Genomic DNA, 26,324 nt, shown 5'->3' with positions numbered 1-26,324 from the left:
CAACTCTTGTTAATATAGATATTGACATGTTTATGCTTCACTAACTTCTGATAATCCACTTCATTCTTGTCTTTGATTAGGTTTAAGACTAATTTAACATTAAATAACACGCTATTAATTAATTACGCCGTGGAGATCCACTTGAGTATGGAGTTCGATGAGCTAGTTGGTTTAGAAATGGATTCTTGTGCGGATGGATGTATAGTGCGGACGTATTCAAGACATTTTTTAATTTCTTCCATACTTTTTACGATAGCGATCACTCTTTCTATTTTAATTTAGTTAGAGCTGGATAAAATAATAAATGTCAACTTTCTTAATAATGAGTGGCACGTTTCTTAATGATAATTAATTGTCACTTTAATATGTTTGCATTGTGCGAACGTCTTCAAGCGAACATTTGGAGTTTACAATTTAAGATGCTACATATGTCAATTTAATTGTTTGATTAATTCCATCTACAGACATTTCATTACAAATATATTATGCATATATATCAAAGGCTATGTTTTGATTTCAAAATTTTGATGTATAATTAAACAAAAATGTTTTACATGTTCGCCAATGAATGGAAGTACAATAGGAAACATAATGGCAATTGCAAAAGCTAATCAATTCGGACAGTTAGAAAACAAAATATATAGTACAAATATCATGTGAAAATATAAATCATTATGTCCCACTGGAATAAAATTAATCAAACTTAAAATATTATGCATTTACGTTTATACCCTCTTATGTTTACGTCTAGTAATGCATCCTATGCAGTGGCGGAGCCAGACAATTCACGTTGGATCCCAAGAACATATTTCACATCTTCATCTCCAATATACGACCTTGATCGCAGGGAACCGTTGGCTAGCCCAGCTATAGTTATGGCTGATGAGAAGGAACAATCATTCAAGCACAAGGGACAACAACGAGCTTGCCCTACACACCAGTATCATTTTTCTATTGACTAGTTGTGAATTCATTTGTTCGAACAGTTCTCATTAGTCATGTCAATTCTTTTGTTTTTATTTTATTTTAACTTTATATATAACTATTTTAATTTACTAAGTAATCTACAATTGTAGAGGGGGAAAATTATGCATTAGAATGTAGCAATGCCAGCAATTTGACCTCTCAGGGGCAAATATGTAATTTACAATACATAATCAGACACTAGGCCAACTGTTAATTTGTTTATCTAAATCGATAATTTAGTCACCTGTTTTTTGTGATAATCGAATTTCAAGGTGTCTAATTAATCACTATATCTGGAAGATTTGATTTATTGTGGGGCCAATACTTTTGCAAAATGTCGCATTAATTTTGTTGTTTGTAATTTTGTATCACTAGAATATCGGATTGTGTTTTAATAATATTTTACAGCCTGAGAATTTAAAGGTCTCCATCAAGAATATGTGAAACAAGAACCTCGTATTTATTTCAGTTATAAACTTCGAGTGATTGGTAAATGTGGAAAGGTAAAACATAAGAAGTGATCTCAATGCCTATAAGATTGATCGAATCCAAAAATTGATGGTGAAAACAGTTTATCTGCTAGACTAGTTACATAAGGTTCGAAAACCCTAATACCCGGAAAGGACACAATAGAATATACGAAGGTTGAATAAAATCCAGAAAATAAAATGATGTTTTTGTCCATCAAACGATCTCCGATGACCAAAATCCATTCATCCAGCACATTTCGCAAGTCCAATGTGAGTTTGAAGTCATTTCGAGACTGTAGCTTTTTCAGCTTCGTCGACTGAAGCTGTATTACCATTCCAATGTCCTTGAAGAATTACATCCACATATATATATTGGCCAATAATTTTTTCTTATGATGCTTTAAGTTGCATATTGAATGGAGAATTATTTTATTGGTGTGACTGCATGATATCTTTGCATAATTTTAGGGTACCATCAGCAAACTTTTTATTAATTCTAGTAATATTGGTTTAAAGAAAAACACCAAATATATTATACTCCCAAACAACCCTAATAACTAATACCACCATTAACCAAGAATTGAGACTATGAAATCTATGAGATAATGAGATAGTTAACCAACCCTAATTATTAATTTTGCAATATTGCTATTCATTGCTATATGCGGTAATAAAATAATTGATTATTATTACACTTATATACAAGAACCGGCAGAAAAATCTATATCAGGAAAACTGGCAAAGACCCATGAGCAATTTTTGGCTCCAAATGGATTCAAAATAAATCTGAAATCTGTTATGTATATAATTTTATTTTATCCTATGGTCAGTGAGTATATCACGAGATGTCATCAGTATCTGCATAATAACATAAAGTTTTATTTTCGAAAAAATAATAAAAAAAAGTGATTTGGTTATATATAGATAGATAGATATGTGTGTGTAAGTTGGCATTGCTTCTGGCTATCAAAGATTGTCTCTATGCCTCAAAGACAAATCGCGTACCCACCTATTCACATGTGCACCCCTTCCATCATTACAATAAAACAATCCTCTCCACACATATCTTGTCACTTCCCTCCTAATTAGGTTTTCAACATAATATTCTACATCAAGAAATTATACAAAAAAATTAATTACATATTCATAAGTACGTGTAAATTTTGAAAGAAATTGGTGATTTTCGTTCGGGCGTTCACCTAATACTGAAGTTCGTATTTGTAGGTCAGATGTCTCTGAATATCACCAAAACTATATTTAGTTGACTTTATATATTAAAAAGGGCAAAGAGGGTCGGAATGAAAATGCAAGTTTTATAAATGTGTTTAATTATCATGAGAAATAAAGTCGATTGACGAAGTTTTTGGGTTGACTTCATATTTGTTTTTCCTAATGTTTCTATTGGCATATTGTATATTAATGACTTTACCAATTGCTGGCAACTTAGCATAGAAAAGTTTTTCAAAACTGGAGCCGAGTATATTATTTCAGTATGCCTCAAAAGGTTAAATGGGCTAGCAATTTTGTGCATTGAAAATTAGGGTTTGGAAAAACTTGAATTTGAGGATGTTACTTGTTAGTGATAATAGTCAAGTCAAGTCAAGTGTGTAGATGGAACAAGATTCTTGAAACTTCATTTTTAATGAGTCTATCTCGTTTCTTTACACCTAGGGCCCTCGAAGTGCCATGGTCGGCTCTGTCACCCATGTCTTTGAGGTTGAGTCTGTCACACTTGATTTTTCAATTGTGATTTTCTTTCATGTGTAGTTTACATGCTATTGTATAAAATCAAACCAGATGTCTGTATAGTACACGTCTGAATTTTTTTTTTTGGCATATTCCTACTCCATTATATTTATATATTTATCTCACAAATCCTAAAAAATACTCCCTCTGTCCCATTAGAAATGAAACGTTTTCCTTTTTGGTCTGTCCTATTAAAAATGAAACGTTTCTAAAAATGGAAACAATACTCTCTCTACTTTTATATCTCTTACTTTACTCTCTCTTCATTAACTCACAAAACAACACTACATAAAATCATGTGCCGGAAAGCAAATGTTGCATTTTTAATGGGACGGAGGGAGTATGTAAGAGTAAATATTTTGTTATAGAGTCAACTATCAACCTGTAGTTGTAGATAAGTTCATCAAATTAAATGCATTGGGCATTAATTTACCTAGGATTCCTCGATCTATTTATTTTCTATACAATGAAAATGAAGTGGTGGGCAATAAGTAGTAAGAATTACATTTAATTAGTGGTGTTATGTTTTCCTTATATATGAATCATGACAAGGGGCGTAGTGTACCGTACGAGACTATTCTATCTCTAATTAGTGTATAGTGAGAAGAGAGGTACGTACGGACGTATTGAAACGTAGCTGTCCAATTTTCGTGGAAGCTTAGATCGCCATGATTAGTCATGATGTTGATAAATTACAGAATAGTACACTATTTTATAAGAAAACTATTATTTTGCTATATCAATTAAAAAATGCACTTATATATATATATATATATATATAGGGATGGGGGTGCACTATGGTGCCACCATAGATAGGATAACACCATACCACCAATATAGTCTGTTAGATCTCATTTATGGACGCCTAGGATTAAGTTTCGTGAAAAAACACGGGTTTGCAGTCTACTGTATTAGATATTGCAGTCGTGGTAAACTGTAATATTGTCGTGGTAAGACTGCAATATTCAATGAACAGCACTGCAATCTGGTAATGTAAAATTAGAAATTTCCTATTTTACCCCTCCGTGTTTTTACACGTGGCAACATGACAAGCACACGATTTCCAGATCCAATGGCCTACAATGGTGGTATGGTGTTACAATAAAGAGAGTTGTCATCTTAATACATCCCTATAGGGATGTGATCATATCATGACCCATATTTATGGTGATAACCTAATAACCCTCATTTTATGGACGAAAAATATCATTTTATGGAACAGAATATCATTTTATGGAATAAAATATCATTTTATGCATGCTGAAAAAATATCATTTTATCGTGTATAAATATCATTTTTAGTAAAAATGATACTTTTGAACCATAAAATGATAGGGTTATTAGGTTATCACATAAATATATGTTATGATATGATCGCACCCCTATATATATAATGTTTAATCCATATTATGTCTTTTATATATTTATTTTGTTAGTAGTATCTGATAAATAGCTATTGACATTTTTAATTTTACAATTTATTTAAAAATGATAAAAAGAGTTAATAAATCTTATCCAGACTGCACTGATGCAAGGAGTACTGAAATTAGTACTATCTAGAATAATATTTTCTAATGTTTAAATAGTTTACCTATAGTTGGTATTACATATATCCCCCACCATTGGGAGAATGTTTTCAAGAATATATTCCATTTCGAAATAATCCGCAGTGGATTTAAATGGTCTATATGTTTATACAAGAAAGATGTGATATTCAGAAGATATAGCTTGTGTTTAATTAATCTCTTGTGATTATACTATAAATAGTGTGATGGAATAAGGGTGATTCAAAATTTTCAAATTGTAATTATCTAAGTGAGCTTTTGTTAAAATTATGTTATCATTCACTGCAAAAGAAACGCTTTTTGGCCCTCGGATCCTTCATGTAACAATCTCAAGTTCGAATACTAAAATGTCTTTTAAGTCGAGTCTGTCACATCTGATTTTCAAATTATAATGATTTAGTGAGCTTTCGTTAAATGATTATCATTCACTGCAAAAGAAACAAAGTTTGGCTCTCGAATCCTTAATATATCAATCACAGTCTCAATTTCATATATTACAATATCTTCTAGGTCGAGATTGTCATATCTGTTTTTCAAGTGTGGTTTAACAAATGCACAAATTGATACTAGTACTTAGCGAGTTTCAAAGGAAAATAATAGAAGAAAAACTTAAACAACGATGATATTATTATTATTATTATTATTATTATTATTATTATTATTATTAAACAAACGAATTATTTTTATCTTTCGACTGTAAAGAAGTTCTAACTAATTATAAACCGCGTTGGTATGTTGGTAGTACCTTAATTGATCACGTGAGTTGCTCTTCGGGAAAGTACATTCACATGCAAATGTTACCAATCAAAACAAAATAATTTAAACCATAAAGTATAAAGAAATAAACTTCAAATAGGATGTACATGCCAAGGGGTAAAAATTGCCATAGTACATGATTTAACCTCTCAACACATAACTGATAAATTGGAACTAAAATGCACATTTTGCAAAACTCACGAATCCTACTCGTCCCAAAAGCTATTGTACACAAAAAACTTACTTTCACTAACAATTGCTTATATATCGAGTCATACATATCTCGTCTATAAATAGGTCAAATTACAAGACCTAATGCACAAGATCAAGTCTATTTCGATTTACGAGTCACCATCGTCCCATGGACTCCTAAAATTTACCCTTGAGTTTCTACTTGTAACGATATATCTCGTTAACAAACGTGTTAGACAAGACCCATCGTGCAAACATCGTGGTTGTTGCTACGAGGCCTTTTCGACCCGTGAGCTAAATCTTAACGCGATGCATCACGTAGTGATTGATCTTTCCATATTAAGAGAGTGACTAAAAGCCATAGATTCTATATACATAGAATTGTCGGTCGCTCTCACAAGAGAATCTATATAAAAGCTGTGTAGGGGAGAAGTCATTTTCAGTTTATCAATGGCTCGTGAAATTCCAATGTACAGTCCAAAAAATATCCATCCATTTAAGGGCAAGCATTCTGTTTGTGGAGAAGCCTACCCGTGCGCCATAGGAACCCTCCAACTGTGACAGCTACATGCTTTTGTCTTTACCTCTTTCATTCAATATCATTCATTGAAACGTACCTGATACGAAAGGTAATACCAATCAAACACTAATGGGGTTCTATCTTAAAACCAATTGTTGACTCTAATATCTCAACATTACCGCGATTCTAGCCCGGTACAATCTTCGATAGACGCTGATTGTTAAGATATTCACGTGTGATTTGTCCCACGTTAAAAAATGTGATGTAAAAACAAATGTTCATAAATATCAGGTGAGTCATTTAAAGTTCATCTCATATTTCTACGAGAAAATTTCAATCTCAGCCATTTTGAATCATCACTGACAAAGATAGGCATGTTTCTTGAGACATTTGATAGTGAAATCGAAATCTTGAAAGCCACTGTTATTTAAATGGGATATAGAGTGTTTTGGACCAGAAATAATTTATTACATCAACTTGTCGTAGAAAAAGACAGATCATATCCTCATATTTGAGTAAGTTCGAATTTCACATACACAAAAAAGCATGCATATACACATCGACGCATATGAAAATATTTTAGTACTCCTAGGTCCTACCTCCATGTTTGAAATATAGAACATTTGAAACGGTATGAGTTTTAATGCATAATTGGTAAAGTGAGAAAAAAAATTGGTAAAATAAGAGAGATGAAGGGAAAAAGTAATTGAAGTAGAGAGAGGAAGAGAAAATATTTTACTATACTTATATCATTTACCAACACTAACATACATGTGTAAACACTTGTTTTAAAATCTAGAAGTAAAAAGGAAGATAAAATCATACAATTGCAATTACCAAATATTCAGTTAGTTAGAGTGAAAATGTGGAAAGAAATGCCCAAAGCCAAAGATTGGCGAGTTTAATAGTGTCTATGCACAACATATGCAGTTCATAAAAGAAGTGACAACAAATATATAAGGAAAAATCGCAAACAAAAGTAATCGTTCTATTCAAAATTATACAAATTAAACATCCTCGAGATTACAATTGTGGAAATAGCTATGGAACTTGTAATCACTCCAAGACTCGTCATTATCGTATCTTTTATCCCACTATTAATTTGATGCAACTGTCTTCGGTTTTTAATTATTTCTTCTATTTCATATTCTTGATTCTAATTTTACTTACAATTGTTTATAATTATTTTTAGTATTTGTTTTTAAAATTAGGATTCGCAATTTTTTCCTTAATTATTCATTCATCCATTAATGTGATACTCAGACTAATGATCGTTATATTACACTTAGTTTTAATTTTTCTAAGCATTATAAATAAAATATTGTACACCAAAATCACCCTATAAATATAACAATTTTTTTCTCATTTTTAAAAATTTTCAAATATAACACTACGACAAAAAAAATCATGAAGGACATTATTTAATGCAATTAAGGAAGCTAATTTGTGTTTTTAAGTATATCATCAACGCTTAAAAAACGTCTTATTGTTGGTATCCCAACTTAAATTAATGGACGAAAGTGGAAGCATCATAAAAAAATAAAAGATTAAGTTAATTTGTCATTAATTTAAAAATTCTTTCTTTTGAATCCTAAATTGTAGTAGTAGTTCTTTTTTAAAAAATTTAATCCAAGTAATTGCTTATTGATTTTTGCAAATAGTTATATATAACTACTTACTGAAATTACTTTTGTTTTGCTTACAATGCAATCTGGAGTTCTGGACGCTCGTGATTAGGCCTGCTTAATCGGTTCTCCGGTTATCGGGTATCCGGAATCGGAACCGGAACCGACCGGGTAATTGAGAAACCGGGAACCGGTTTACCGGTTCCGGTTCCGGTACCGGTTCTAATGTTTCTAAAAAGTTCCGGTTCCGGTTCTACCCGGAACCGAATAATAAATCAATTTTAGATTTTCAATTTTAGATTCTAATAATATTATGAATATCAAATATAAATATACTACAAAACTATCCCTAATAAATAATAATACTATAGGATCTTAATCTTACGGTAAGTTTAATCCCTTTGGTTTGATTTGGATATTATTGTTGGTTTGTTAACATTATTACTTGTTTTTTTGTTTTTACTTTTTAGACTTGGTATCATTGATTTGGAATTTTGGATGTTGTCGTTGGTTTTGATTTAGTCGTTTGGATTTTGTTTAAATATTGTTGGAATGTTGGTTTTAGTTGTATACTAGTTATAGTATTTTGTTGTGTTGATTTATTTTTTAGGTGTTATATTTTTTAGGTATTTATTGAATTATTACTTTTAGGAATTGGAATATTGGATGATAAATATTACTATTATCATGTTGATTTGTATTTTTGTGTGTTATTTGAAATTTTAGGTATTAACTACTATATTTCTAGATGTTGAATTATTTAAAAAAATTTAAAACGAAAACTATAAATCGGATCCGGTTCGTAACCGGAACCGACCGGTTCTTACCCGGTCGGTTCTGGTTCTGAGATTCATGAAAATTTGTAACCGGGTACCCGGTCAAACCGGACCGGATAGAACCGGAACCGGTCGGTTAAGCAGCCCTACTCGTGATTGCCTCACAATAGATCAATTTCGATATTGATTTGATTATAGTAATATTTACATTCAATTTAATTTTAATAATTTTAAAATTATTAATAATTTATTAATTTTAATTGTGAATCCTAACTATACATTGAATTGGCATGCATATATATATTACTACCAAATATAGAATAAACTAAAATAGAGATTCATTTTCATTTGATTGATTTGAAAAAGAGAATTTAGTGGACATATAAATGGATGCATGAATAAATGAATGGTGGTTTCTGATCTCTCTCTGCCCCCTCAAATTCCATCAATTTCTGCTTTCATTCCTGCAAAAAACCAACCGCAGGAAAATTCGCGCGAAGAAGAACCAGAATGGGCGATCATCTAGCGAGGGCGGAGGACTTCGAGAGCAAAGCCGAGAAGAAGCTCAGCGGCTGGGGCTTATTCGGCTCCAAATTCGAAGACGCAGCCGACTTATTCGACAAAGCCGCCAACGCTTTCAAGCTCTCCAAATCATGTAACCCGCTGATTCCTCTTCTTCCTCTCTTTATTTTGGTGTGATCGTCGTCTCTCGCATTTTCCTTCCGTGAATTGAACCGTAAACAATGGGGGATTAAGTCGAAATTGAAATTTTTTATAGCTAGGGATTCAATTTGGGCGATGACATGAGTCTAATCGATTATTTTGATTCATTATCAGGGGATCGAGCGGGAGCAGTTTATGTAAAGTTGGCTAACTGTCATTTGAAGGTGATTCGATTGCGATTTGTGCTAGAAATTGAAATGATAATTTCTTAGCATATTATCGTATTAGTTTCCAATTACATTACATTTTTTCATATTGTTACTAATAGTGATTTGATTTTGATTCAATATGCCTTCCACTCCCGTTTTTGCAGTTAGATAGCAAGCATGAAGCTGCTAATGCGTATGCTGATGCAGCTCATTGCTACAAAAAGTGCAATACACAAGGTGTGTTTACCTTTTGTTTAGCTCTAATTATCTATGTTTGTAAATGCCTCTTTGGTTGGTATTCCTTGATGGCATATCTGTACTCGTCTTGTTTCGTTTTCAAGTTTGAATTGCTCTGATTTGGTTTGATGGTTTGCAGAGTCGATTTCATGCTTGGAGGAATCTGTAAATATCTTTCTGGATATTGGAAGGTTCAATATGTCTGCCAGGTATTATAAGGTAATGCATTAAATGTTTGCAAATGTTACATTAATTTGTTAGCTTTCGTAGCAAAAGTAGTTCGACATTGGTATGTTATGGCTCATAGCCTCATAGTACACGTCAAAACTTGATTCTTGTAGAATTTTATTGCATTGCTTGTAAGAAATTGAAAGATGGTAATTTGACTATTTGAGAGATCTTAATTTTGCAGGAAATAGCTGAGTTGTATGAGCATGATCAGAACTTGGAACTAGCTATCGTGTATTTTGAGAAAGCTGTTGATCTCTTCCAAAGTGAAGAAGTATCAACATCAGCAAATCAGTGCAAGCAGAAGGTAGCTCAATATGCTGCTCAGTTGGAACAGTAAGTCCGTGTTCTCTCTTGTTGTAACACAATGGGCTGTTAGATGGTTTATGCTATTAATATTATGCTATGTTAAACTGGGTTTGCACATGCAATCTTTAGTGACACAATTTCCTCATTAGTTTCAGAGCTCGTATATTTATGCTTGAATAGTGTTAAATTTTGTTTGTTCAGCATTAGAGTGATGTGTTTAACAAAGATTGGTTATTATAGGAGTATTAAATTAATACTGCTCACCATTTTCAGATATCAAAAGGCCATAGAGATTTATGAAGAGATAGCACAACAGTCACTCAACAATAACTTGCTGAAATATGGAGTAAAAGGGCACCTTCTTAATGCTGGCATTTGCCAACTATGCAAGGCTGATTTTGTCGCAATCAACAAGGCATTAGAGCGATACCAGGTCCTTCAGATTTTATTTTCCTCTTACTGCAGCTCTACTGTTAGTCTGTAATGATGCTTAAGATGTGCTTATTTTGTTTATTTTTTAGGATCTAGATCCAACATTTACTGGAACACGTGAGTACAAATTGCTAGCGGTATGTGATGGCTCTCAATCATTTATTTTCCTTTCTCTTTCCTTAGACCACCCCCTCTCCCTTGCCCAACATGTTAGGAATCTCAGCCTTCTGATGTTATGAAATATAACTGCTTTAAACCCCTTAAGAATTGGTTATACCATTTTATGTTTCATATCCATTGGCCATAGGAATTAGCTGCGGCCCTTGATGAGGAAGACTTGACCAAGTTCACTGACGCAGTCAAGGAATTTGATAGCATGACTCCACTGGTAAGTGTGTTATGGTGTTATATTGTTTCTTGAGCTCTGATTTCAAGTTTATGCCCAGTAAGTTAAATTTGTGTATGCTGGATCAATAAATATCACAATAAACAACATAAAAACCTCGAGTTCTGTATGTGGTGTTGTGGAGTAAGACGATTATTAGCCTACTAATCTAGAACCTTTCGAAACTCTAACAAAAATCATCTTACGAAGTAAATGACACAGTATTAGCACGGTGGACGCAGTTACTGCTAACACTTTCGGGTATTATTTGGTCTGATAGGATGGTTGGAAGACGACGATGCTGTTGAGAGTGAAGGAAGCTCTGAAGGCCAAAGAACTGGAGGAGGATGATCTTACCTAAATCCACCTTTTCTTGCTCTTCTCGTATCACTTCTAACACCATTTTTTCGTTTCTTTTTCATTTTTTTGTCCTACTGATGACTATACCTTGAGTTACATATCATTATGCCTATTGCAAAGCAATAATGTCATAATAATGTAAAATCAACTTTTAGATTGCTGCCTGCCTATGCTTTTTCATTGGTGAAATGCATATTTTTGTAAATACATATTGTTTTATTTTATCATGACAGTTGTGGAGCTTCCATCAAGCTGCATTTACTTGTAATGAACCAGATATATATATTGAATTAATAATGTGTGACACAATCACAAACACAACATCATGTTACTGAAAAAAATGCAGTTAAGGTTGTTGATTTACTCTCTGAATATTCATCAACCCTTTAGTCAACCAAATGGCAGTCTCTCTAGAGGAAACAGCTTCCTCTTCTCCAAAGGGTTTGAGCACCCCAGCCAGCTCCTCAAACCTCTCCCTCTTTAGCAGCTTTGCGCAGAGCTCAAGCAACGACTCCATCGCCTCCGCCTTGTCGTCTCCCATCCCAGGCTGATGGTCCTCGCTCAGTGTGCTCGAATCCGATGAGGAGGATAACTTGCTCGCTTTCGCTTGCACTTTCACTTTCACATCATCGTTTTTCTTCTCCATTTTTGGGATGGCCTTCCTCTGCCCTGTTCTGCAAGGTTTCTGTGGAGACTCAGTCTCGGACTTCACCGGGAGGAAGACGGGAGATAGGTTGGTGTACTCGGCTAGATATGGCTGCAAATGCTGATGCCTCAGTAGCTCGGCAGCCTACAATTTCATTACAATCTCATGATGTTGTCAGAAAATACCAAAAATGTCCCAAAATTTGATGTTTTTTAATATCATTAGCCCTGTTATATGACCATCTAAATAATGTAGACCATCTTTCCTCGCCACAACCACACATAAGAAGCAGTGACGGATCCAGAACCTGAAAATGGCAGACGGAAACCAAAGCAAAAGGACAAAGGTGGGGTAATGAGAGAAGAGAAGGATCTTAGTCCTTCCTATTGGGAATGGGCTATTAAATCAAAATGGGCTTTGGGCTTTCTTGGGCCTTCTTTCAAGACCCAAATACAAAATGTAGATTTTCAAAAAATAAAACTACACCCTATAGATTCTGGCCTCTCCTTCCTGAGATTCCGGCTATCATAGGGCTGCGATGGCGGTTTTTTGTCGACCCTAAAGGAAAATTTTCCATTGGGGTAACATCCGCCACTAGTATGAAGGCAATTTTTCTCACGACTTAGAAATTTTGATGCTAAAAAAGCTAGGCCCGTGACAGTACTATAAAAAAAGGTTGCAACTTTATGACATTATTGAAAAAAAATATGTACGTATATTGCACTAACCGTTGGTCTATGCTCAGGGCTTCTCCTTAGCATGCTTCTGATGAGCTGCTTTCTGCATTATTAAGTGATTCTTCAATTTATTTATGTTTTTTATGAAATGTGACATTTTTTTTAGTCCAAGTACAAAGATTTATTTAACTTACATGGATGAGGAATATAGTGTAGGCAGAGGAGAAATTGAGGATCTGTTAATTTTGTTAACTAAGGCAGCCATATCCTGTTTCATCACAATTCACAAACAATTAATTTTAGAGTAAATTGATAATTTAACAAAAAAAATCAAAATTTCATTTGTTGTTAAAAATGTTCCACCCTACACATAATACGATGGGACAAAAGCGATAATTTACCCTGCAACGACTTACCGTAGCCCTGAAGGGAGGTTGATGGGCAGCTATTTCGAACATGCAACACCCTGTCATAGTTTAATTCAATTAGAATTATGCATCAAAGGTTAAAGTGAAATATGCAAGTTAATCAATTTGTTGTTACCTAAAGACCATATATCAGATTTGTAGCCATAGGGTATATCTGCTAATATTTCTGGACACATGTAGTTTGGAGTCCCCACAATCTGTATATCATCACAATTCACAAACAAACACTAATATCATTATCTATAAAAACACAACAAAGAAATCAATTTTAATGAGAGAGAGGAGGAATAGTACAGATGAAGCAAGATCATCTTTGACAAGAAGCTTTGCAAGGCCAAAGTCACCTGCAACGACTCTAATTAGAAGACGAAGACATCACCAAAACATCGTAAAGGTGCAAGTTGTTGGCCTTACCGAGTCTGATCTCGCCGTCTTTTGTAAGGAAAATGTTGGAGCACTGCCCACAACACAACAACAAAGGAATAGATTATGAGATGCATACAACAAGACACGAGCCTACAAACATACGTACCTTGAGATCTCTATGAAGGACACGGTTTGAGTGAAGATAGTCCAAGGCTAGTAGCAACTGAGTAAGCCACCTGCAGATCTTCTGCAAACGCAAAAACACATAGTACATTATAACAACAAGACTTCAATTCTTGCCAAAATAAATGGATAAACTCATTGCGAATCCATACCTCTTCGGAGAAATACACACCTCTAGCTTTCTTGATCATCCCTGCCCTGAAAGATCAAAAAATGATGAGTCGAAAACATCTTGTAATTGATCAAGGAAGATTGGTGATTAATTGTCAAGTTTTGAGTTCAACTCACATGTCTCCACCTTCACAATATGTTGTTACAATGCACACAAATGAGTCCTGATTCAACATAAGAACAAACTTCCATATAGTTTTTCTTTCAACACACAAAAAAGACAACAGTACATTTTGTAGTATTTGTTTCTATTGTAAATCTACCTTCTCCACCCATGCATCTTTGTAACCGATGATGTAAGGATTTTTTAATTTTGCCATCAATGCCATCTGCAAAAAGAAATGCTTTCACATTAAAATTGATTAAGAAACAAAGCTTTAGGAAATGTAGTACTATATATTTCACAATCCAAATTGCTTAAAAAAAATTTCATTGTATACTTGTTGCTCTTATAGTACTATGCTAAAATTGGTTTCATTATTCCCTTAAAAAGCCTTATAAAGAATTAATAATTGAATACGGTGCCCTCAGTTCAAGAACCGCGATACTGGTTCAGAATAGGCAGTTATGGTTTTAACAAAAGCGGAATCATATCCGACCTAGCAACATATTTGATTGTTCGGATTTTGAATTCCGGTTCAAAACCAACAGTTTATTCCGAATTTTCAACGTTTTCCCAGCATTCCACGGTTTTAGGCCAAAATGGATGGTTTCAATTTGAAAATAATGGAACCGGAAATAGAGCTTCGACAAATCTTAAAAAAAAAATTCTTTTGGCATTAAGAGATGGCATCATAAGTTGCCTATAGAGCCAGAGACAGAGTGGTAGGTAGTTATGTAATAAATGAGCAATGTCAATCAAGAAAGAGTGGTAGGTGCATCTGATCCGACACAATGTAACTACATAACATAATGACAAAACAACTTGTTCAATGATCTATTTGTAATAAGTGCCTTATCTCATTCATTGCAAGAAAAAACATAACAAAAATAAAGAATTATATTGACCTCTTGATGTGCAGTCTGCTTGAATTTCTCAGTTTGCTTTGCCAGCCTAATCTTCTTCAAAACATATCTGCATTTCACAAAACTTCATCAAAACACCAAATAAGAAACAGAAAATAATCTTGAAATGGATGATTATTTACCTCTTCTTTTCAACTTTGTGATGAACAAGAAAAGCAGCACCAAAAGCTCCTCTTCCAATCTGCTCCACCACTTGATAATTCTCCATCCTTCTCCCTCTCTTAGAAGCTGCTGTTTATTTATATTCACTAAAATTCAAAGTTGAAATTTCAAAGTGAGATCACAAAAAATGTGAAGAATGATGATGAGAAAAGCATGAGCAAGAGCGAGGGGTGTATTGAATGGCGCACGAGTCAACAATAAAAAATATTAATGCAAGAAAAGGGAATAAGGAAAATAATGGTTGGTAGGAGTAGTAGTAATAATATAACTTGGCTGCGTTGAATTAAATTAAAATTTAAAGAAAAAGGTGGAAGCAACCACTCACTCAAAATGAGGTGAAATATTTAATTGGCAAGGGAGGGAAGATTTGAGCCAAAAGCAAAGTACTATGCAAGGGTTAAAAAAAGAAAAGGAGAGTGTGACAGATGTGATGCATATCAAAATTTAAATAAAATAGGTACTACTATAAAGTTTTGCTTGTATTATCAGACACTAAAGTGTAGAGAGAATGTATGTTTACAAGTGTGTCTTTGTTTCTGGTAGGTATGTCGGTTTCCTTCTTCTCTTCAAAGAGAATTTGCTTTTAGGATGAATTAAGATGTTCACATTATATAGAGTAGCCAACTACCTAAATTAATAAAAAGGAGTATATAAATTTGATAGAAGAAAGGGATAATTGACTGTACAATTTCAATGTTTCAACAAATTTTGATTTTGTATATCACCTTTAAAATCCACTAATAAACTTTTGATTTATTCTGATTTTGCAACCAATCAAGATTTTTGTGTAAGATAGCTTTAATTTAGTAAATATGATACCTTGTATTATATTGTGTCGCTGTCTAAAAACGTGATATCGTTTTGGTTGATGTAAAATTGTGTCGTACAAGTAAGCCATAAGTTATATTAGTGATGATATTTTAATTGGTTGTAAAATCTGAATAGATTGATAATTTAGTAAAAAAAAAGAACAACAAAAAATTTAGTTATTAACAAGCAGATTTAAAGTTGGTTGCAAAACTAGAATAGGGCGAAAATAAAGAAATTTACAAGCAAATTACTAAAATAAAATGTTAGAGAAGAAGATACAACTAGCTTAGTCTTTCATTGTATATCCAGTTGGAGAATTTATATTGATGCATTTGACATCAAATGGTCCATGATAATTATAATCAATTTGAAAATTTTTAATTTGACTGAGGACGTTAAAAAGTTTTCGTGGTGCAATGATTGAACCTATAGTTCTTTTATCTTTAATCCAAAACAAATTAACTCTTTCAAATTTAATTTTTAAATTGAAGTGCATAATGCTGATTTGGTTTGGTGGGCCATGAATGATTGGGCTGGATTAAGCTTTATGCGGCCAATCGTAGGCTCAACTTAACCCATGTATTTAACTTTTGGCCCGATGGATATGGGCTGGATAATGACTTGCCCAATTCAAATGAGTTTTTAATCAGATCAACGTCAATTCAAGAAAAATAAAAAAATCACCAAGTTTAGTTAAAAAATTGGAATGTCCGCGCAATTATTTCATGGGAAAAAATCAAACGACCTACGTGCAATATAGTTCTACTAGAAACCTTTTTCTTTTTTGTCTGTCTCCTAAAAATACGAACTTTCTATTTTAGAAAATCTATCTCTCTTTAACGAGGTGAGACTCATTTTTCACTAATACACTTTTCTTTCTATCTTACTTTACCATTTTTTTGCTTTAAAACTCATGCTTCCTCCGTCCCAAGATAAGTGACTTGTATTCCTTTTTGGGGTGTCCCACTATAAGTGACCTATTTCCATTTTTAGCAAAAAGTCATCTCTCTTACTTTATTCTCCACCTACTTTATTCTCTCTTCTCTCCTCTACTTTTCCCTCTCTCATACTTTACTCTCTCCACTTTAACTTATTTAAATATCATTCCTTAAATCCCGTGCCCAAAAGAAGTAGGTCACTTATCTTGGGACGGAGGGAGTACTATTTTAGGGGATTGAGGGAATAGTAGTTTTTATGTTAGTATGCTAAACGAACAAATCCAAACTTCTTGATTTTTTCATGGATAGATGACATCGTTCTCATATGCGGTTATGTCAACGTATGATTCAACGGCTTCAAATTAGATACTCCACAATTTAATGAGATATTGTGAACAAATTCTAAATTATGATTTTGCAGCTACTTTTTTTAGAACTGCCGAAGAGACTAAAATTTGCTCAAATTTCTTGAATGATTTCTGATTTACCTTTGAAAATTCGAATCTTAATTTATAAATCGAAAAGACAAAATGTTTTATCAATCAAGCAGTAAAGTTTTATGACTATCTTTTCATACAACAGATTCTGTAACTTTTTATTTGCGACAACATCACCAAGAGACATTTTCACAATTTTTAAATTGGGTGAAAGAACTAGCCTCAACATATTTTTATAATTGATGAAAGACAATAAAGTAGTTGATGAGTTCAGTGGTTCGAACTCTTTCGGCATAAAATGCCAGATTTTCAATGTGTAGCTTCACAACACTGTTTTTAATGAATAAATTAAGTTCTGTTTCGACCAATCTTAGATTTGTCCTTAGATTTGCTTCCACATATGTTTCCATTTTTCGACAAGGACGGTGGCTAGAAATAAATATTTTTTCTTCTGCTAATTATATGTATGTTTCCTCATAAACATTGTCTTTTACAAAGAAATACTTCCTCCGTCCCTTAAAGTTTGTCCAATTATTCTTTTTCATCCGTCACATAAAATTTGTCCAATTTTACTTTTAACATTTTTGGCGGTGTGGACTCTATATTCCACTAACTCATTCATACTCACATTTTTTTATAAAAGTAGGACCCATATTCCACTAATTTTTTCAAATCACTTTTATTTACTCCACTATAAACTTTCTATTTATCATTTCTTATTTTTTTATTTAGAACAAGGGTTTTCATCAGTGGGCCCAAGAATTTTAAACTGATCTATACCCCTATGTTTCTTTTGTCATTTTTAGTGGGCTCTTAATCAGCATTGTCTTGTTTTGGTGAAAATGTATGGAAAGATTAAGTAATCGTATTTCGTTATATTCGTATTTGTTACTGCGTTTAATACACATATAATAACACTTCCTATATATCGTCATATAAAGCGTGGTTCTTGAAATTTAAAATATTACTCCATCGAGTATGAAATACTAATAAGCTTTACTAGATGTTAAGTAGACTATTAAAAAAGTGATATAAAAAATAAATCTTTTGTACAAAGAATCATTCGTGTATATATAAACCAAAATAAGCATGATTATAATTACTAACAATTCAATTGATTCATAAATCATATGGCAGCCACAAAAAAAAAAAGGTTGTGCGACAAACGACAGAAACATGACATAATTTCATTTACATATTTTCCCAATAGAAACAAATTATATGACTAGCTATATATGTTTGTAAATGTAGGATGTGTGATTCGTGCTCTACTCCCTCTTTAGTTAAATACATATGAATGACTTTTGAATCAAAATTGCCTCTTGCTTTTTTGTGAGAACAAAGATTACTATTGCCCTCTGCCCAAATGAAAGGTCAATAACAATTACTTATAACCATTTCATCTCACCAGTTTTTTTTCGTTGTTGAAATATTCACATTTGTGTTGATTCATATTTTAAGATGGACCTTTACTAGGATTCCATTAATTAGATCATTCATTCATGTATCAGGTGCCACTTCATGCACAATCAAACCTCATTTGATATAGATCAAAATCGAAATGTTATATTTTATCAGTATAATACAAAATATAACAATTTGCACCAATCTAAAACAAATTTGAACTAAGTTATTTCCTTTGAGTTTAGCGAATTAAGTGAGGGTAAATAAAGTGATAAAAATTAAAATGAATATTTTTTCCAAAAGATGAAATATAGTATATATATCATTCTCTCATTAAGAACTATATCAGACTAAACGTGTATTATTGCATTATATATATCGCGTTCTATTTGCAATAATTAAAGTGGTTGGCAATTTGGCATTACAAAAATCAAGCACAGAAACGGAATTAAACAAATTTTAACCACAAATTATTGTTATATCTTTAAAAAATGATGGGTTCAATTAAGGAACTTAAGATATTAATTAATGATTAGATGCTGAGATTATAGCATATGCTTTGCTTTTATAATGGCAGCCACGGATTTTACACTCTTCGAGTCTGTTGATAGGTGTTTGTCATTTTCTGCTAATATTATTGCAATATTTATAGTAATGCATGTAAGGTAATGGAACCTCAACAAGTCACCAAATCCACCAAATATTAATTAATTAGGCCAATTATCATTTATTCTCTATTTCCTTCTCAAATTCAACTTTCTTAATTTTAAAAAAAAATGATGGAGAAGTGTTTAAAATCGCTTTCTAGTTGTTTGAGCTTCTCTGAATATCTTAGATGTGGTTTATATTTAATTTTTATGACTTTATTTTGCAGTACTGTTGATATTTTCTCATAATTGTTTAATGGCTGTTGTGGAATAAAAGTTGCATTACTGTAATATTTAATTGAATCATTTTTTTAGGAAAAAAGCGATTGAATCAATAATACTCTATACTCTAGTTGTTAGTTTGATATATTACTTTTAAAACTATGTAGGAATAGTATAGTATTAGTTCAATGAAAGTTTCGTAACATTTTTTTGTCGTTATTCCTATGTGAAATATTTTAATATTAGAATTCTTAGCATATAGTAATAAGTTCCCTGCACTCAACTCATAAAGGCTACAATTTTATATGGACAAGCACTAACATCGTTCATAAAAACTAGTAGTACTACTATTTTTATTAATATAACTGTTAACTTTATTCAATGGGATCAACATATGATGATTTGAGTAAGGTTAGAGGGGGAAATGAACCCAAATAGCCTCGAGGAGTCATGAGCCATATGATTGTTGATCAAGGGTACGTGAGATGACGTCTTAACAAGGTACTCGGATACCGTGGACACGTTACTTTTAATTCCAAATGGAAATCGGATATCAGTGGATACCTGATTCGAAAATTTTGGGTAGCCACACCCGAATAATGGTTGTCCTTGTTACCTAACTCAATAATATAATTAGGTACCTGATCATCCGGTGCATGTATATTAACTATATCTGCAGATATCCGAACTCGAACAATTAGATAGTCGAAGAACCTGACTTTTTGTGCCGATATAATGATACTACCTTCGTCCCCCATTAATTGATATTGTTTGACTTGACACGGGTATTAAGAAATATAGTGGAAAGTGGGTTGAAAAGGGTAGTAGAATATAAGTCATACTTTTATATATATTAATTTTATAATAAAATGTGAGTGAAATGAGTTAGTGAAATATGGGATTCATTATCAAAAGTAGTAAAAAGTAAGGGTGTCAATTAATAGGCGACGGATGAAAAAAAAAAATCAGCGTCAATTAACGGCGATGGAGGGAGTTCTAACTTACTCCATATTCCTAATTTTGTGACTCCTACTTATTGAAACTTAATAACAGTTTATATTCATTTCTCGTATAAATTTATTAAACTATATAACATCAAATAAATTCATAAAGAATGAACACCAAAAATTAATAAGTTTGTGCCCAACTCAATAAGTATAATCTATAGAAAAAGAGATAAAATGGTGAGAGAATTGCACTCAAGTTACTCACTGGACAAAAATTTTAAGTGAGTAATATGGTGTAAAAATTGATTTAACTAAAATAAATAAGTTGTTTATATAATTCAAAAGTGATTGAAAAAAATACTACTCCTATTAATAATACTATTAAGAATTCAACACTGAACTGGCAATTAGGACTGAGAAAATTTATATGTCATGAAATGACATAATGAGAGTTTAGTCCATTATTGTGATTAAATGTTAATGCCCATTACTCGTACGTACCCAACCATCCTGCCCCTTCAACATAACAACCCAAATATTCGATATCCAATCGGGTTACCTGATATCTAATACATTCTAAACTTTATTACCCGATCCGGTACCGGTAAATTTAGGTCTCGGATATTCAATGACTGGCGGGTATCAGGTCAGTACGGGGTATAATTTGATACCCAATATCCATTTTGTCACTCTACTTTTCCCTGGTGCATATTTTCCTTCTTTTTATATTTGGTGGTATGATCCATGTGTTCATTTCCTTGTTACATTAAGGTTGTATCGCCAACCCCAGGCGCCCCCACCCCCGGCCCGACATCAGTGAAGGGAGTTAAATCACGGTACTCAGCGGCTCACTAGAGGGGAGAGTTCAACCCACTGTCCCACCGGAGACCCACCTCCACAGAGGCCTCACGCTTGTGCCTGAAAGGTGGCAGTCTCCTCACGGTGGTAGTGGGATTCGAACACCCGCTTATTGTTACAGATCTCCACCTCTGGAGTCAACTGAGCTAGCCCGTGCGGGCAATTTTTCCTATCTCTGCTGTTAGTTGTGTTTGTGAGTTGACATGTTATTAGTTGTAGCTTCTTATGGTATTGTTAATTTAGTTCAGCGTTTCTTAGGTTGGAGTTTCTTGATTGAAGTCTTATAATGTATGGTTTTAAATTATAAAACATGTGTAAGTTGTATATCACCCTAAATTGTAATTTTTCAGCTTTAAAAATCAGAAAATTTGAATCTCAACAAGAATACCCCTTTTTTCTTAGAAGGTACATGCAAAATGACTTATGACTGTGATAATTAACTAATGATCATCGAAAGTTGTACGAAAATTTCCCACCCAATTAATAATATGTACTACTATAAAAATCTTAAAATCCATACAAATATAGGAACCCAACCATTATTCGAATACAAAAACTACTTTACGAAACTTGTTTCTACTCTTCTTATTTGTACAATTGTACACTTATTCATTTAATTAGTAGTAAAAGTAAAATTATTTATTTACTCATTTAATTAGTAGTAAAAGTAAAATTATTTATTTACTCCTGCTGTCTCACAATAAGAGTCACACTTTTTTATTTTGGTCCGTTCGACAATAAAAGTCACACTTCACTTTTACCATAAATAGTACTCCCTCCGTTCCAAATAATTTGGGACACTTTGACCCGGTACGGGTTTTAAGAAATCTAATGGAAAGTGAGTTGAAAAAGTTGGTGGGATGTGTGTCCTACTTTTGAAGTATTAGTTTGATAATAAAATGTGAGTAGAAATGAGTTAGTGGAATATGAGGTCCACTACCAAAAATGGTAAAAGTGAAATGAGACAAATTATGTGGGACGGCCCGAAATGGAATATTGGGTCAAATTATCTGGGACGGAGGGAGTAAGTACTAAGTAGGTATCACATTCCACTAAATCATTTCAATCACAGTTTATTATAAAACCATTATGAAAAAGTGGGTCTCATATTCCACTAATTTTTTCAATCCATTATTCTTTACATTTGTTAAAATTCGTACACACAATAATAATAACCCCTATTATTCCTATTGTGGAACGGATGGAGTATCATTTAACTTTAAACTAAATAAGGAAACCGGCAAAAACAGAAAATATGCTTTATTCATATGCATCCAATGGAATGTTCTAGTAGCAAGGGGAAATTATTTGGTTAGACATCGAAGCTATTTTATCAATAATTCAAAAGTTATTTTAATTGATGATTGATGATAGGTTTTATGTGATTGTCCTTGCATCATCATTAAACCGTAATAATTGACAGATTTTAGAAACAGAATTTATTTCCTAAAACAAACAAAATAGAATTTGCGGTTGATGATCTGTCTTATTTCTAGTATTTGAAATCAATTTTATTAGGTATATTTAGGTTGAACTTGATAGCATACTTCCTAAACAATCAGGGACTATAAAAAGAAGAAATAAGAATCCGAATCTCTTCTTAGACGATCAATTTGAGAGGTGAAGAGGTAAAATTGCTAGTAAAATTGTGAAGGTTGGTTGAATAATGATTTTTCTCGCACTTTTCAGAATTTGATGACAAATCGGGAATTCACAATAACTTGCAACTGCACCAACCATCCAAATTTAAGGAAAATTAGTCCCGGTTGGCATGCCAACGATCATGCTGAGATGATGTGACGCTTGAGGCAAAAGTATGGAGTGATCGCAGTGCAAAGACACAAAACAAAGAGTAGTTTCTATTTCTGAAGCGGACGAGGACTTGAATGAATAAAAATATATCTGATATGCGTTACTCATGTGAACAAGTGCGTATCTTCTTTTCTAACATATGTGCTTTGTGCAATTAATTATGATGGATGGCCTATTGAGAAGTTTCTCATGAAACGTGTCAGTGAAAACAAATATATCAGAAAGATTTAAATTGGTTTGTGGAATAATCGACAATTTGGGAATCGGATCGACTTATATTGATATGCGGAGATAATCATCAATCTAAAAACTTTATCGTTACAAATGAACTCAATATGTATTACATATAACGAATAGGATCTTAATGAAATTATGAAGATGAAGACGGAAGGACATTTAGGAAACTTCTATGTCATTTCCTTTTTCATTTACTGCTCATTTATACTATCATCCAAAACATTAAACGCTTGAGCTTATTTTTGGATTTGCCGGAAACAGTTGTCATGGTCCATGGAACAATTACGATTTCTCCAAACTTCGATATAGAACACACAGTTTGACTTGCATATTATTATTTCAAAACAATTTTCCACTTGTAAAAATGAATTTATTCATTTAATTTGATATAACTCCCTTCGTCTCAACTTAAGAGTCATGTTTTGTCATTTTCGTCCATCCCAACTTAAAAATCTTACTTTTACCATAAATAGTAAATAGAACTCATATTCTACCAATTTATTCTATTTATATTTTATTATAAAAATAATATATAACATAAATGAAACTCATATTCCACTTACTTATTCAATTTAATTTATTTTACATTTCTTATATTGAGACGGATGAACTAATTTTTTTGACCAAAATTGTAAGGATCCAGAAATACAGAACTGAAGGAGCAGGCCCCACACACCCTCTTCTGTCTGAAAAATCCCATTCCATACACCTCACCAACTTGCAAAGCGCCACGTAGCTTTCATGCGACTGACTAGGAATATGGGATCCCCATATTCCCCATTCTGCCCTCCACATCCAAAATTCCCAAACTACCCTCCACACTCAAAATCCCTCCAAATCCCCAAATTACCCTCACACTCATCTCTATAAAATCCTTCTCCTCTCTCCCCATTTCCTACCAATTCCCCCAAATTCCTCCATTCATTTCAGCAAAATCACAAAAAAAATTCCCCAATTCTCAGGAACTGGCGTTACCCACGGAAATTCTGGAGGATTCTCGAAACAAAGGGGTGGTGACCGCCCTGTATGACGCCCTGAGCCGCCGCGACGCCGAGGCAATCCAGCAGATCCTCGCCCCCGACCTCGAGTGGTGGTTCCACGGCCCCCCGTCGCACCAGTTTTTGATGCACCTCCTCACCGGCAGCAACAAGGACTCCTCCTCCTCCCCGGAATTCACCTTCGCCCCCCTCAGCATCGCCGCCTTCGGCCCCACCGTCCTCGCCGAGGGTTTCGACCCGACCCGCTCCATCGCCTGGGTCCACGCCTGGACCGTCACCGATGGGATAATCACCCAGGTCCGCGAGTACTTCAACACCTCCCTCACCGTCACCCGCTTCTCCGCCCAATCCGACTGCAGCATTGCCACCCTCCACTGCCCCTCCGTCTGGGAGAGCAGCCTCCCGGGTCGGGTCGGAAAGTCCGTGCCCGGTCTCGTCCTCGCTATTTAAAAAAAACTTAAATTACCCGACCCGATTCCCGGGTCCGGTTTCCGAATCCAATCGCCGCCTTTTTCGACTTTTCTTTTTTAAGTTTTAAATACTGCAGTGTGTGTGTGAGGAATAAATAGGCATGGGCTGAGGTGGCACCGTCGATCTCTTTTTTATCCGTCTATCAACGGCTAGGATTGATCTTGGTGGTGGTGATCAGCTGCTTGTCGCTTGTTGTGGAGTCGACCAATACGATGTCGAATTGGAGGCTCTTTCCCTTTTATTGTGTGTGTGAAGTGGAATTTGCGATGAATGAATTGTTGTGTGATTGGTTAATGAATATATTGTTCCTTTTTAATGGGCCCGAGTCTAGTCGACATAAACCACACGTGATAATTTCGAGTATAAGCTATTCAAACGAATTGATGATTTTTGTCTTGGACCTAAATGTTAGATAATCTAATAATTGACAGCTATATTATAATCAATTATTTTCAATATCGCAGCAAAATTATCTGTTCTTGAGTCAATAGATTGGACCGATGTGATTATTGGTTCTTGAATCATATTACATCAGATGCCAGTAAGTGCATAAATATACAAATAAATACAGTAACTTTTTTCAAAATATCTTAATATGATAACAAATTAAAAATTACACTATAAACCCAAACATGATATTTAATAATTATACTACTATCACTACTCAAAATTTATCGTTTTGAATTCATAACGGATAACATCAATACGCTGCTGAACTAGTCTGTTTGCTGAATTTTTTAAATACTACTAGTAATAATTTTTTGGATTTTAGATCAAGAGAAAACAAGTTCTTTTACCATTTCTTCTCTTGGAGGAATTGCATAATAATAAATATTACAGTAAGATATTATAAATGTGGCTAGTCATAGTCGATATGATTTGGAGAACTTATCCAACTCCATGTAGAAAAATTGTTATCAGATTTGGTGATAAGATGGAGCGTTTATTGGTCGATAAGCAAGATTTTTCAGCTAAATGATATCTTAACGTTGAAATTATTAAATAAATATTTTGAAATATTAAAGTACTCCTGAAGTCATAATCAGAGTAATAAAAGTCTATAGTATACGTATATCAGTGGTGGAATTGGGAAAAATTAGTGCTCATGCCGTGCACATCATAACTTTTGTATTAGTTCATGGTGGGCTTATTCTATGCAATGTGAAATATGATTATTTATTTATTTGTTCCATATTCAGTTAGGAGCATATTCCAATAATATTTTTTTTTAATTTTATGTTTCCTTTTTTTGAGGGAGGGTATATTGTAAAATTCTATTCCTTTATACCCTTAAATGGATATGATTTATTCCATCAAATGTCACACAGACATTCAATAGGATGATCAGATAATGAATTATGGACCAAATTGGTATATATTGATGCGAATTAAGATGTCATCAAATTCGAATTAATCCTAAATTCACAGTATATTTTGATCCCTCG

At 33.4% G+C, this 26,324-nt stretch overlaps 3 protein-coding genes across 4 annotated transcripts; 2 read left to right on the top strand and 1 right to left on the bottom strand.

Moving 5' to 3' along the window:
* The first annotated feature begins 8,966 nt into the window (after positions 1–8,966).
* Positions 8,967–11,663, top strand: LOC125202780 (alpha-soluble NSF attachment protein 2-like). Its single transcript, XM_048101244.2, has 9 exons — positions 8,967–9,271; positions 9,454–9,503; positions 9,653–9,725; positions 9,865–9,944; positions 10,138–10,289; positions 10,536–10,695; positions 10,784–10,831; positions 11,002–11,082; positions 11,360–11,663. Exons 1-9 carry the CDS (start codon positions 9,127–9,129, stop codon positions 11,438–11,440), a joined length of 870 nt encoding a protein of 289 aa, XP_047957201.1. The 5' UTR covers positions 8,967–9,126; the 3' UTR covers positions 11,441–11,663.
* Positions 11,664–11,696: 33 nt separating this feature from the next.
* LOC125202779 (serine/threonine-protein kinase Nek6-like) lies at positions 11,697–15,353 on the bottom strand. 2 transcript variants are annotated; one of them, XM_048101243.2, is made up of 13 exons: positions 15,059–15,353; positions 14,919–14,985; positions 14,174–14,239; positions 14,028–14,074; positions 13,892–13,937; positions 13,723–13,803; positions 13,605–13,647; positions 13,485–13,534; positions 13,306–13,387; positions 13,179–13,228; positions 12,957–13,030; positions 12,814–12,865; positions 11,697–12,229 (listed from the first exon to the last, which is right to left on the bottom strand). In XM_048101243.2, the coding sequence occupies exons 1-13, from the start codon at positions 15,142–15,144 to the stop codon at positions 11,786–11,788; spliced, it is 1,188 nt and encodes a 395-aa protein (XP_047957200.1). In that variant the 5' UTR covers positions 15,145–15,353; the 3' UTR covers positions 11,697–11,785. The 2 variants fall into 2 exon arrangements, with proteins under 2 accessions (XP_047957200.1, XP_088921970.1); XM_089065844.1 differs by lacking the exons at positions 14,919–14,985; positions 15,059–15,353 and adding an exon at positions 14,510–14,656.
* A 9,039-nt stretch (positions 15,354–24,392) lies between these two features.
* SAG20 (senescence associated gene 20) lies at positions 24,393–25,195 on the top strand. Its single transcript, XM_048101201.2, has one exon. The coding sequence runs from the start codon at positions 24,535–24,537 to the stop codon at positions 24,856–24,858; it is 324 nt and encodes a 107-aa protein (XP_047957158.2). The 5' UTR covers positions 24,393–24,534; the 3' UTR covers positions 24,859–25,195.
* The last annotated feature ends 1,129 nt before the right edge of the window (positions 25,196–26,324 follow it).

The sequence above is a fragment of the Salvia hispanica genome, chromosome 2 (assembly GCF_029641045.1).
Source record: "Salvia hispanica isolate PSC_SH4W2 chromosome 2, Shi_PSC_v1, whole genome shotgun sequence".
NCBI lineage: Eukaryota > Viridiplantae > Streptophyta > Magnoliopsida > Lamiales > Lamiaceae > Salvia > Salvia hispanica.
This window is presented reverse-complemented; position numbering and strand designations above follow the sequence as displayed.

What these genes read in the sequence shown, in the direction of transcription:
- LOC125202780 (XM_048101244.2), top strand. Translation starts at nt 9,127, where the DNA reads ATGGGCGATCATCTAGCGAGGGCGGAGGACTTCGAGAGCAAAGCCGAG. An exon ending in GTGAGTACAAATTGCTAGCG is followed by an intron (nt 10,832 to 11,001) that starts GTATGTGATGGC and finishes CATTGGCCATAG; the next exon opens with GAATTAGCTGCGGCCCTTGA. An exon ending in TTGATAGCATGACTCCACTG is followed by an intron (nt 11,083 to 11,359) that starts GTAAGTGTGTTA and finishes TTGGTCTGATAG; the next exon opens with GATGGTTGGAAGACGACGAT.
- LOC125202779 (XM_048101243.2), bottom strand. Translation starts at nt 15,144, where the DNA reads ATGGAGAATTATCAAGTGGTGGAGCAGATTGGAAGAGGAGCTTTTGGT. An exon ending in AAGATGATCTTGCTTCATCT is followed by an intron (nt 13,388 to 13,484) that starts GTACTATTCCTC and finishes GATGATATACAG; the next exon opens with ATTGTGGGGACTCCAAACTA. An exon ending in ACACTATATTCCTCATCCAT is followed by an intron (nt 12,866 to 12,956) that starts GTAAGTTAAATA and finishes TTAATAATGCAG; the next exon opens with AAAGCAGCTCATCAGAAGCA.
- SAG20 (XM_048101201.2), top strand. Translation starts at nt 24,535, where the DNA reads ATGCACCTCCTCACCGGCAGCAACAAGGACTCCTCCTCCTCCCCGGAA.